General features: G+C 41.3%; 1 protein-coding gene across 7 annotated transcripts in view; it reads right to left on the reverse strand.

Annotated features, from left to right (window-relative positions):
* The window catches only part of LOC140717136 (neuron navigator 1-like), a 679,346-nt gene that overhangs the window by 308,680 nt on the left and 356,570 nt on the right, over window positions 1-14,096 (reverse strand). For all 7 annotated transcript variants that reach the window (XM_073030393.1, XM_073030394.1, XM_073030395.1 and 4 more), the window contains 2 exons: window positions 13,512-13,614; window positions 2,309-2,695 (listed from right to left, as the gene is read on the reverse strand). In XM_073030393.1, coding sequence (XP_072886494.1) covers window positions 2,309-2,695; window positions 13,512-13,614 — 490 coding nt within the window. The remainder of the gene's footprint in view (window positions 1-2,308; window positions 2,696-13,511; window positions 13,615-14,096) is intronic.

Here is a 14,096-nt window from a genome sequence, read left to right on the forward strand (position 1 = left end):
CAAGGGATATGGGGACAAGGCAGGAACCTGGTATTGATAAGGAATTGATCAGCCATGATCTCAAAATGGCGGTGCAGGCTCGAAGGGCCGAATGGTCTACTTCTGCATCTATTGTCTATTGTCTATTAACTTTTTCCTTTGACACAAATTATTCTTAGAGAATAAAATATTAAATTGATCAATCCAACTAGCGAGCCTGAATGCATATACAAGCAAAAAGAGAATTGCTGTTATTTGTGTTGGTGAGACAATGATGCAATAGATCTGAAACAATCATTTTCTCTTTTCCTAAGTCATCATCTTGTTGGATGAGCATATTCATTGGTTACAATCCACGGTTGGGTTTTTTTTTGAGGTCCAGTGGCAGAGTTGTGCCTTGTGATAATTATCATAGAACTGGCATGAAGACCCTGAAAGAACTGACTGTCCCCAGTACTTAGTATGAAATTTGGCCACCCACATCATCCCCCTGCATTGCTCAAGGCTATGCTGCCAATCAGGAAAATATACTCAACTTTCTGAGCACATGGATAACCAGTACAAACCTCTAACACTTTAACATTGTAATAAAAATGTGTACATAATTACTGTGTGCTTTCGCTTGTTACATAGCTAAACATCCTCTCCAAATTTGGAGGGAGATGGTTCTATTATATCTTTCAAAGGCTGAAAAGATTTCAAATGAGCAAATAAAATAAAATTTATCTAGGCTAGCAGGAAGCAGGGAAGCACTACCTGGTGAAAACAAGAACAAGGGGATGTATTTTCAGGCCAGACACGATAAAATGAAGCAAGAATCTTCACAGAATACAAATATCACTGCTCTTGACTAATTGTTTCTGAACTCAACAGGCAGTTAAAGAGTCAACAATGTTTTTGGTTCTGGAGTCACGAAGAGGCCTGATTGGATAAAGAGGCAGAATTCCTTCCTTGAAGAACAGCAAGGACCCAGATGGAAGTTACATCAATCTGTCAGTTTTATGACTACTCTTAAGATTAGCAGTTGAGAAGAAACTCAAATTTAATCAATTACTTAAATCTGCATTTTCCAACATCCAAGTTTAAACCTTTGGTTACCACACAGTAACTTAACACCACCTTGCCTCTGAAGCCAGCCAGTGGTGTATTGGCATCCACACCCAACTTCAAGATCAGTGGTCTAGGGTTCAAATCCGGCTGGCTCCTTTAACACTTACCCTCCATGCTGGGTTGAGTGTAGAGCCAGCAACTCGGCCTCGTTAAAAAATAAAACAGACAAAAATGCTGAAGAAACGTCAAGGTTGCTGCCCGATGTGCCACAAGGTGCGGAAAGGAATAACAACAGCTTTGCCTCTAAATCTTTTGGGAATGGTTGGTCAATTGGGCATAAAGGGCACTTGAATAAATACACAGAACAGAGTTTATCTCAGGCAGAAGGAAATGATAAATGAATAGTTAAATACTTCTACTTGATAGAACACTGTAACAATTTAAATTCAATGATTAAAATATCACCACCAATAATTGGTTTAGGCCATTAGTTCTTCTTTATCTAGCAGTACTCTCAATTTTAATTCACCGTATATAAGCCTGAAATTCAAGAGCACCCCAAACAGTGTGCACAAGATGTGTGGAACAGGATGCCAGTGATCACAGGCCCTCTACTAAAAGTCAGCTTGCCCTTCAGCTGGTGCGCTTGGTGCTCATTCCTCCAGTTTGCTGCAAGGAGCGTTTGCAAAGGGACATCATCACCATGTCAAGCCCTGAAGCAATTTCCACTCAGGGTCACAAGCATGACATCTACCAGCAAGTGCACAGTTGAACTAGCAGAATGACACAAAACCACCCAGATAATGTTATTATCACATTTTTGTCTGGAACAAAAAGATCTGTTTTCAGTTACATCGTGTTAAAAAGAACAGTGAGAAGGAAATGAATTTCAACATAGTTGCTTACTTAAAAGTGCAATTCACCAAATTAAATTTTCTTGATTCTAAACTGATCACACTGCCTATGTTGGATTCTGAAAAGTTGAAAATTAACTCTAGTTCTCTCTCTACAAACGCTATCTGACTTACTGAGTATTTCAGCATCCATGGTATTTCTAGTTCTTTTTGCTATCAGCCAATCACTGCTAGACACTGAGCAATTTAAACATGACTTCTAAAATTAGGACCCAAATGGCACACACATCACTTTCATGCAATTTAGCAATCAGTATAATTTTAACATGTGGTAAGCATTTACTAAAAATAATGCAGGAAGAATTTGAAAAACAGTTTAAAGTTGATCCCATTTGGGAAGCTACGAGAATGAAATTCCAACTTACCCAGTTGTAATGTCGTCATCATTCATCGTCTTCCCCAGCAGGTCACTGTCACTCATATAGCCAGACATGTCTGCACTGATGGACTTCAGGTCCACATCATCAGTATCCAAAGAATCCAAGTCTAAGCGTGAGATGTTACATGACTTACTGGAGCTCCGCATGGGCATGGTGTGTGAGTAATGGGAGGAGTCTCCGCGAACGAACCAGCCAGAATTCCCTCCAGGCTGGCAGCCACTGCCTACAGAAGGTGCATCTCCTGCCTGGAGACGGGGGCTCGCTTGGCCGTAGCGCCAGGACAATGGTGAAGACCGGTTGGATGAACTCGTGCCGCGGCTTCTGGAATTTACTTCAGCAGTCAGGTCACTGTCAAAGGCTGAATCTAAAGAACTGCAAGGAAAGGAAAGAAAGTGAGGATTGAAGGAAGGTGCAGTGTTAAGAAACGCTAACACTGACTGGGAGCAGAAACAGAGAAAGCCCCGTTAAGGCTTCCAGCTGTGGTTTATGCACTAACATGTCAACCATGTGATGTGTTTTATTAGTTGGAGTTATTTGATATGACAAAATAGAGAATTTCCCACCCGTGAAGAAAACAAAACAATCTAACCACAGCTGCCTACTTTCTACAAAACAAGTCTCAACCATTGACAAGTAATACAGTACCAATGTAGATAATGGGGTGAAGTGTGATATAAGAGACCCCCTGTATATGGAAAATCTTTCACCTACTTGTCCAATATTAAGTGAGGACTCCACAGGGTTCGGCTCCCTAGATGATTTTTTGGACTGTTCCCTATTTTTTTCTCAAAATATTGAGTATAGCAAAATTTTAGTTTCAATTTGATATGATTATAGAAAAGTTAAGTGTAGTGTTAAAAAGAAATGCTAGCACTAATTTTAGTTATATTTAAAAGCTGGAACGCCATGAACTGTTTATTCAAATAATGTGATATGAAGCCATATTCAGCTACCATAGATATGATAATGGCTTACCAATATGAAGATCCTAGCAGTAATTTTGAGTGCTGATTGTCATCACTCTGTGTTTGCTGGTAATTAGGTCTTTAGCTTCAGTGATTTTATTTTTACCATTAATGGTAATTCAAGCCAATTCACTGAAATTCTGCATAACTTCCCACACTTATTCCTGAAAATGAGCCTTTTAAGAATGTTCTTCAATTTTAAATTCATTAGATTAACAGAATTAAAGTAGTTATTTCCACAAAACCTAAGGGTCCTTAATACTGTCAATCCGCACTGTGACAAAATTGTACTGTTCCAAACAAAAACATATAATTCCTTTGCTCCTATGAGAACATTAACGAGAGAAAATACCATTGAAATAATGACAACATTGATTATTTAGACAGAGGGTTGAGAAATTAAATCAAATAGCATGTTTTTTTTTTCAAGAACTATGTGAATAGAAGTTAATTTAACCTGGAGTATATCATGTTCGAGGCTGTTTCCAGGTCAAACCATGACAGTCAGTAGATGAGGCCAATTTATTTCACTTTTGAGTCACCTTTGCAAACCTGACATGATTTGTACACTCCTGCTACTCTTAACATTACTTCAATGTAACACTGCATTTGGGGTACTGCAAAGAAACTCAGAATACATTGTTCTAGGCTCCTATGGCCGGTCACTCCCAAGGACCCAATCTTTAAAAAAACAGCTTGAAACAGGGAAGCGACCTAGTAAGTTAAATGGCCTCCTACAGTATTGTGCAAAGTCTTAGGCACATATATATAACTAGGGTGCCTAAGACTTTAGCGCAAAGCTATGATTTTATATATTGCACTGTACTACTGCTGCAAAAAAAAACAATTTTCATGACATAGGTGAGTGATGATAAATCTGATTCTGATTAAGGGGTCTAATGTGGACTGGAAGTGGGAAAGTGGCAGGGAGAGGGGAAACATGGTTGGGAAAAGGGGTAGGGAGAAGGGACAAAATATGGAGGACCAGAGAGACATTCTATAATGATAAATAAACCAATTGTTTGGAATCAGATGACCTTGCCTAGTGTCTCAGAGCCGGGTGTGTCTGCACCCACACCACCCCCTTGCCCCTGGCACTCTGCACTCCTTCGTTGCCTCTTGTCCCACACCACTCCCGTGGTGATCCACCCTTGCCACTCCCAACATCCTTTGCTCCTGCCAGATTTACAAGCTCGCTCTCTGCTCCACGTTGACATATACAGCACTGTGCAAAAGTCAGGCATCTCGTATTCTCCCTCAGTATGCTCCACAGAACAGCAATCTATCTTCTCTTTTTTGTCACCATCCTCCATATTTACATGTTTGCCTTTGATTCCATTCTTTACCCTCAACACTCAACTTCGTCATCTGACCACATTCCAAAACATCACACACAATCTCCATGAACGTCTCCCCAAAATGCTAACCTTGGACTTTGTGATTCACACCCCAAATTTGATGTCCAATCTCCCTGATTCCTCCGTCTAAAATTCCCAAACCAGATTCCCCAATCCACCCTCCAGAACAGTAAGCCCAGATTCCATGATCTCTTTGTAGAACGCCAAGCCTGGCCTCCCCAAACTCTTTACGAAACACCAAGCCCAGACTCCATAACTCATTCTCTAAAATACCATGCTGAGATTTCATAGCTCCTTTCCTAAAGGACCACCTTAATCGCCACAATTTCTTTATCAAAATGTATCCTAGATCCCCAATCACAATGTCTTCAGGACAGGCCTTCTGGGTCTCTGCATGCCATCTTTCCTAATCCCAACCCTCAAAACCAAACATAACATCCCCAATCTCCACTTTGCAAAATATGACAGCCTCCACGTTCCCAGTTTATCTACCCACATGAAGGACTCAGAAGACTCTTCCTCTCATCTTAAGTGATCTGTTATATCAATCAATTAATGCCTACCACCTGACCAAATGAACTTCTGAAACACGTTCAGGTCAGCAGCTCAGAACTATTTCCCTGATACATGGCTTACTCCCTTTTCCTGAGATATGCAGTCTGTCTCAGCAAATGTATGCAATGTTCTAAACTCATCAATAGTATGGGGTACCACAAACGAGCAAGGGCACTTCTAACCTTCAAATGAACAGAAGACCCTTATTGTGCTGGAGCACTTTTTTAACTCTGCCTGACCATTCAGTTCATGCTTGTCATGTATAGCTACTGCCGCAACACTTCCACATCAATAGGTGGTCAGGGTGTTATCATATCCCAAGAGGTAAGTCACATCAGTCCCCACACTACAGCAACTGACTAATTGGTTCTTTTGTTTATCATTGAACTAAGTAGTACCATAATTCATCCTTATCCCCCGATGCAGTTTCTTTATTGTCTGCACACTGCTGGGGGTGGGCCTTACAGGACAATATATATGAATATTTGTGGCCAATCCTATGTGCATGGCCTTGCCTCCTCCCCACCCTTTGGCTCAACTGCTATGATAATGAGATCTTGTCTTTCTCGCTGACAGAGTATACACTCCCCGTAGATCTTTAGATCCCTCTGCATTACCTGGATCTCTCACTCTCTCCCAATGGCACAATTCTAATTGTAATTAACTTTTAGTACATAATTATAGTGATGACATCAATCTTTAGATGTCTTCTACATGCCTGGAAAGTCTTATATAATATAAAGAAAATAATACCTTGAGTTGGGTCACTAGTATGAAAGCCACAATATCAGCAGAGTTCAAGGTCTTGATGCATTTGGGACCTTCTCAAGTACAAAACAACTCAGTATAAAAACTGATGTCGAAAAGTAGAAATAAACCCCCAGGGAACTAATGTGACTTCGAGACGTCCTCATAAGGATTGTCCGAATACAGGGAGACAAAATGGATTTAAAAGATGGTAAACAACTCGACTAGTCCTGGTCCTCTGAGCCTATTCAGCACCTCCTGAACTACCAAGAATCCATCAACAGGAGGGCAGAAACTTTCTGCTTGGACAATGAGGAGTGCAGCAGATTGACAGGAGTGCCATTCAGAAGGTAAGTAAATGGATTCCTAACCCAAAGCCTAATGATCTGACAGTGAAAGCCTGCAAAAATGGCCCTGCTGGTAGTCATTGAACGATACGCCTAATCCAATTCAGACATTAAGGTACTGCCTTTCAAAACCATCTGAAGGAAATATCTAGCTTCCCGGTGAAACACTGCAAAATTAATCTGGCTCAGTGCTTACCAAAATACTAGATTCAGTGCATGTCTTACATTACACAGAGTTATGACTTGGTTTAGCCTCACATTCCTGAAAGTGCTCTAGTGATCTTCTTAGCTCCTCTCTTCCCCAGGCAGAGACAGTTGGTCATGAAATACATAACAGCTGACTGCAGAGTTGACATTGGTCAGCAACAAATACTATTCAAATAGTTTACAGTCTGTTCAATTCACCACTAAAAGTGAGTAAACTCTGCCCAGCCCCTTGACCATAGCGGCATAGGCACATACCTAACCTGATCTAACTATGACTGCACTGGTTGGAGTGAATGGCTTCATCTCAACCATCATCCTTAGTTTCTTTTTGTTACAGAATTCAGACTGTATTTCACTCTACCATCTTGCCCACTGCTATCAAGCATCCAAACCATTCACCTCTTCCCCATCACATTATTGCTTCCCTGTCCTCAAACCCTTCATTTTCCTTCCTGTTATTATCCTTTTAGCTTTACTTTCATTTGCACAAAACATACCATTCCATTGTTTTGTGCTTGTTACTGTATTTATTGCTGAGACCAGAGCAGCACATGACACTCCAGGTGCGGTCTCATTGCATATTTTCTGAAGACTGGGTCATCAGTAAAGGGTAAACTAATTCAGCAGTATCACCAAACTCTTTTGCAGCTGTTGCTTTGCACTGTAACATTTACAGCCAGAGAGGCCTCCACTTTCTTTTGTGTGATATGATAGTATTTGGTGTCTGGACACCACAAGGCAATCGCAGTGACAGTGGCCAGCATACAACACAGGGCTGACATCACCCAAGTGCTATTTAACCATGATTGACAGCTGCTTTGCACATGGCCGTGCTTTCCAACCACAGAATTAAAGCTACTTCCTTAAAAGTGCTCACCCCCACCTAGGCTGTTCTGGACAGCCTGAGAAGGCCAATGTTATCTTCTCATCCTCAGGCTCCACTCCATGCCTATGTCATCACTCCCCTCAATTGCTGATCTATGCCTAACAATTCTGTCTCAGTACACCTGACATTTTATTTCTGCAATATCCTCTCTGAACTTCTGCTCTACACTCTGATGACATCTTCACTCTGCACTCAGTCACCTCAGCACCCGTCTGCATGATCATCTTCCCAGCCACTCAGACCACTCCAATCCACAGAAAACTCTCTCAGCATTCCCAGAATCCGTTCCCTACTCCCTCTAACCTTTCCCATACTCCCCACACATGCCAACGATTTCCCACCCAGTGTTCAAGCTTCAACCACCTGATCTTCTCAGCCAATCATCTCCTCACACTGTGCCACACTTAGTTCCCTACCAATCACTTCTCAGCAGTGGAAGAAAGGGTTTAACATGAGGTTGCATGCACATGGCCTTTTGTACAACAGTCAACCCTTTGTGTTTACATCAAACCAGGGCCAGCACTTGCCAACATGAATGCAAATCAGGTTTATCATCACTGACATCACTGTTGTGAAATTTGTCCGTTTGTAGCAGCAGTACAGGGCAAGAAAGAAAAATGTTACAAAAATAAATACTACAAAAGAATAATAATGGACTAATCAGAAATCTGATGGTGGAGGAAGTGAAACTGTTCCTAAAACACTGAGTGTAGTTCTTTTGCCTCTTTACCTCCAACCTGATGGTATTAACAAAAAGAGGGCACGTCCTGGATGGTGAAGGTTCTCAAAGATTGATGACATCTTCTTGAGGCAGTACCTCTTGAAGTTATCTTCGACGGCAGGGAGGTTTGTGCCTGTGATAGAATTGACTGATTTTATAACCCTCTGCAACCTCTTTCGATCCTGTGCATTGGAGCCTCCACACCAGGCTGTGATGCACCCAGTCCGAACGCTCTCCACTGTACATCTGTAGAAATCTGCAAGTCTCTGGTGATGTACCACATCTCCTCTAACTCCAACTCACCAGGTCACTAGTAGGCCCTCTCCACAATTGCATCAATGTGTTGGACCCAACATAGATCCTTCGAGGTGTTGATGCCCAGGAGTTTGAAGATGTTCACCCTTTCCACTGGTGACCCCTCAATGAGAACCTGTGGGTTTCCCTGACATCCCCTTCCAATCAATTCCCAGATCTTTCTGACATTGAGTGTGAGGTTGTTGCGACAACACTTTATCAGTTGATCTATCTCACTCCTGTACACCTTCCTGTTGCCATCTGAGATCCAGCTGTCGTTGATAATTTGTACATGGCATTTGAACTGTTACTAGCTACACAGTCATGAGTGTCGAGAGAGTAGAGCAGTGGACTAAGCACACATTCTTGCGTTGAGTTGACTGTCGGAGGGGATGAAATGTTATTATCAATCTGCACTAACTGGTCTCTCAATGAGGAAGTCAAGGGTACAGTTGCAGAGGGAGGTACATAGGTCCAGATTTAGAAACTTGATGAGTGATACCGAAGAGAAGATGATATTGAATGCCAAACCCAAGTTTTTTTTCTGTTGTCCAAGTGCTCCAAAGCTAAGTGGAGAGTCACTGAGTTTGTGTCCATTGTAGAACTGCTGTGGCAGTAGGTGAATTGCGGGGGTGGGGGGGGGGGGCCTTGCTCAGGCAGGTGTTAATTCTAGCCATGACCAACCTATTAAAGCACTTCATCATGGTAGATGTGAGTGCTGCCAGGTGATAGTCACCGAGGCAGCTCACCCTGCTCTTCTTGGGCACTGGTATATTTGCTGCCCTTTTGAAGCAGGTGGGAAACCCAGACCACAGTAATGAGAGGTTGAAGACGCTTTTGAATACTCCAGCCAGCTGGCTGACGCAGGTTTTCAGTGCACTGCCAGATACACCATAGGGGCCTAAAGCCTTATGTGGGTTCACCTTCATGAAGGATGTTCTGACATCGCCCTCCAAGACAGGGAGAAGAGGGTTGGGAATTCACACAGGTTTAGTGTTGATCTCTCTTTTAAACTGTGAGTAAAAAGCATTGAGCTTATCAGGGACTGATTCATCACAACCATTTATCCTGTTAGATTTCATTGTATAGGAAGCAATAGCATGCAAAGCCTGCCACACCTGCATCTGATTCTATCTCCAACTTCATACCGAGTTGACCTTTCGCTCTCGCAGTGGAATTCCTGGACTTCTTGATAGGCTCTGGATCACAGGTCTTGAATGCCACAGATCTCGCCCTCAGCCGAATGCAAATATGGTTCACGCAGGGCTTCTGGTTTTGGAAAACTCGGTATGATCTCAAAGGCACACACTCAACCACGCAGATCTTGATGAAGTCGGTGATGAACCCCTGAATGTAGTCCAGTCCGCTGATTCAAAGCAATCCTAAAAGCACTCTTCTGCCTCCCTTGACCATAGTGGTCCTCACTACTGTTGCTGAGGTCCTCAGTCTGCCCGTATGTCAAGAGTAAAGTACAGCCCGGTGAGCGGCCTTGCTAAAGTGAGGGACACAGGAAGTGGTCTTAATGGACACGTAACAGTAATCGAGTGTGTTGGCTCCTCTGGTTCTGCAGATGACATGTTGGTGGTAGGTTATCAGAGTCTTCTTCAAACTGGCCTGATTGAAGTCCCCCATGATGACTGAGAAGATATCAGGATGCACTGTCTCATAGTTATTAATCACAATGTTCAGCTCCTCCAATGCCAACTTGACGTTTGGCAGGGGCAGAATGTACACCACTACCATGACGATGACAGAGAATTCCCTCAGCAGATAGAATAGACATCACGTGACAGCCAGATGTTCCAGGTCAAGGGAGTCAGACTGCCATGGTGAGTTATTCATGAAGCAAACACCGCCATTGATGGCTAGTATCCAGTTTTTCCAATTCCAGTTTATAACAAAATGCAAGCAAAACTGAGGAATACTTTTCCTTCCTGTATTACTTCAAATATTATTTTGACACAAATAGAATTTCTCAATCACCTTTGGAATTCGTTTATCCATAAGTAGAGACCAACCTGATCACAATTATCTTCAATGTCAGAATATGAAGTTTCTCACTATTTAAAAAAAAACAGCTTTTGTAGTTGGTTTACAATAAGCAGAATACAAGCAACATTGCCCTGTTTCAAAGGAAGTAAACTAAAAATCAAAGGAGAAAAAAAATCTTTCCACAGATGCTGCATGACTGCTTCAAGCACTTTCTACTTTTGTGAAAGTAGTTGGCAGATGCAGTCAACTATTAAGCATCTGGCACACACTCTGCTCCCTTGATTTGCCTGTGAGCCTCAGTCAGGGCTCTAGCGGCTCTCTGCAATAATTTCACCTGCAAATTCCATCTCTTCCCAACGGAGTTATGAGCCCTGCTCTCAGAATGCTGAACTTCTGAAGTCTAATATGATCTAGATATTGCATCAGAGCCTTTGGTCTTCCTCAGTGTGCAGCAGGCAGACATTACTAGAAAACATGAAAAGGTCTGCAGATGCTGGAATCAAAAGCAATACACGGAAAGTGCTGGAGGAACTCAGCAGGTCAGGCAGCGTCTACGGAACTGAATAGATTGTCGTTTCAGGCTGAGACTCCTCTTCAAGGAGGAGAACTGTACTGGTGCACACGTACTACAGCTCTTTATATAAAGTACTACAATGTCATTGTTTTTCTATAGATGCACTACATTGAAGAGTATTCTAAATGTTTGAATCACAACCTGATATGGGAACACCAACGCCCAGGAATGGAAAGGGCTACAGGAAGTGGTGCATACAACCCAGTCCATCACAGGCAAAGCCCTCCCCATCGTTTAGTCCATTTGCATAGAGTGCCGCCATGAGAGCATGCATCAGCAAAGCCCCCTTGCCATCCGGGCAATGCATTCTTCCTGCTGCTCCTACCGGTGCAGGAGGGAAAGAAGCCGTGGGTTTCACACCACCAGTTTCAGGATCAGCTATTTCCCTACAACTATCAGGCACCCGAAGCGGGGTGAATAACGTCATTCACCACTACTCTGAACTATGACCTACGGACTTACATTCAAGGACTCTTTAGAATTCATGTTCTCAGCATATTTTTTATTTATACAGTTTGTCTTTTGCACAATTGCTCTTTGTCAGACTTTGTTTACACATCATTGTTTCAAAAAATTCTACTGTATTTCATTTTTTCCTGTAAATGCCTGCAAAAAATGAATCTCCAGGTAGTAAGTGATAATGTATAAGTCCTTTAGATTTGCTTTTGACTTTTTCTGTGCAAGAGTGAATGAAGTTAAACATAAATGTCACCAGGAACGTCTGTCTGTCAGGAAGGTTGGGATTAGCTTAAGATGTTAAACCCTGGAAGTAGGACTGGGAGTACTTACCTACTCTCACTGTAGCTCCACAAGCTGGCTTCATAATAATTCCTGCACTACAAAATGGACCCTATCCTTCATTCACCCAATGTATCCCTGCCTTGAACCACTAAGGCTGATGCAACATGTTCCACTTGCTACACCTGTGAACCAATTTGCTGAGAAAACAAAAATCACCAATTTTTAACATGGTGCCTCTCACATTTGGGTACACTCTTATCCAGTTCAAAGCGACTATAGTCAAAATATAACATGTTAAAATATCCCGGAATCTATTAGTAATCTGAACTAATATTTTTTAAATTATTTTAATGAAAATTTGGAAATGCAAATTGCAATGTGCTGCATTAAATCTGACTATTCAGTAATTTGAATAAATGAATGTTAAATAACACAAATCCATTTTTGCCTCTACTATTGTCCTCACTTTCTGTCATGCAGGTATTGACTTCATGCTGATCAGAAGTTGCTCTATTTCAACAGCCCATATTACTTACCATATTAGTTTACAGTCTCCTCTTAACGATTAACTTATTAGTCTGATATTATCAATCAATGAATAATGAAAAATTAACTGATTATTCAGAAACTACTGATGAATGACCAAATAATTTCCAAATAATCAGTTAATATTTTAAAGAACAGGCAGATTATTCCTAAAGCTTCCTAAAGTTCCATCTCTAATAAGCCAGACACCGACCATCTCTGCACAGGGCAAATCCAATGCCTCCACCACTGACAAACAGTTGCAGCAGTGTGCACAACTTACAAGATGCACTGCAAGAACACACAGCAGTTCCTAAGGCAGCACCTTCCAGACCCGCGACCACTACCATCTAGAGGGACGAGAACAGCAGATACCTGGGAACACCATCATTTAGAAGACCCCTCCAAGTCACTCACCATCCTGACTTGGAAACATATTGCCGTTCCGTCATTGTCGCTGGTTCAAAATCATGGAACTCCCTCCCTAACAACACTGTGGGTGTACCTACATCTCAGGGACTGCAGCGGTTCAAGAAGGCAGCTCATCACCACCTTCTCAAAGGCAGTTAGGGATGGGCAATAAATGCTGGCTTAGCTGGCAAGGCCCACATCCCGTAAATGAATTTTTAAAAAGACAGAAGCAGAACATCTCCTACATGGATATGTATTACAACACAAACACAATTCACATCCATTTGAAAATATTCAACATGCATAGTTGTAAAAAATACCATTTGAGAAAAAAAAGAAGGAAGTACTGGATGTTGCATGAAGCCCAGAGCATTTGTCAGTGTATGACCGTAGGACACTGAAACTACACAGATTGCAAATGGCTTAATAATTGTCATGCACATGAAGAGATTTACTTGAGTACTGGGGAATTTTAACCTATTCAATCTCAGTCAGAATCAGGTAAGATAATTAATTTATGATCATGATTACATCTGTACACGACATGATATTAGGATAAGAACAAACCACAGCCATGCTGTAGTCATCATTAAGCAGAAAGCAAAATAAAGCAGGTCGATGCTTCTCTCATCAAATAAATGTTGCTCCCCAAGTGGAATTTTTGAAGAATACAGAGCTATGCACGAGTTGGTGGTTGAAATGTCTGAAGGAAAGCGCATCATTACATTATGTTTCTGGCAAAAACTTAGCTGGAACCATCTGGTCATAGACTACCAATTTATACGTTTTTTTCAACCTTGATGAGAATGCTGCAAATAGGAAAAACTATTTTATTCTGATTACCAAAAATCAATTTATTCAGTACCTATGGGTTATCTGTGATCCCCTTAAACTCGACATCGTGTCTTCCAAGTTTTGCCGAAGATCTACAATATTCTGAACTGTCCTTTTTCGCTGTGTCTCTGGATCTATGAATCAGAAGGATAAAATTAATCATTAAATTAATTTATTCATTTTCAGCATTATTTATATAACTGCTAACATACATGTCTTCTTAACTATTTTCAAGTGCCATTTGATAAAGCTGTTATCTAAGAAAGCAATACAATCTTTCAAAAGCTGGTCCCAAATAAATGAATCAGACAACTTTCTCTCTTGAACACCAAAAAACTGCTAGAATTAAGAGGCAAAACTAAAATAAATGCAAGTTAGTAACACCAAAAGCAAATATAAATTTGAATATTACTCATGCTGTCACATTAAATTCAAGATACTTTGTGAATCCAATAAATCCTATTGAAAACAAAATAGATTGTGAGTTCTTAGCTTATTCATTGCTAACCAAATTAAGCTTTATAATGAATCCAATAGTTATTTGATTCTGCTTTTTAAAGTTCACAAGAAAGAACACACTGTAAATGTGGGAATGAAACGCCAGGCTTGTAGCCAA

Source organism: Hemitrygon akajei, chromosome 27 (genome assembly GCF_048418815.1).
Source record: "Hemitrygon akajei chromosome 27, sHemAka1.3, whole genome shotgun sequence".
Classification (NCBI taxonomy): Eukaryota; Metazoa; Chordata; class Chondrichthyes; order Myliobatiformes; family Dasyatidae; genus Hemitrygon; species Hemitrygon akajei.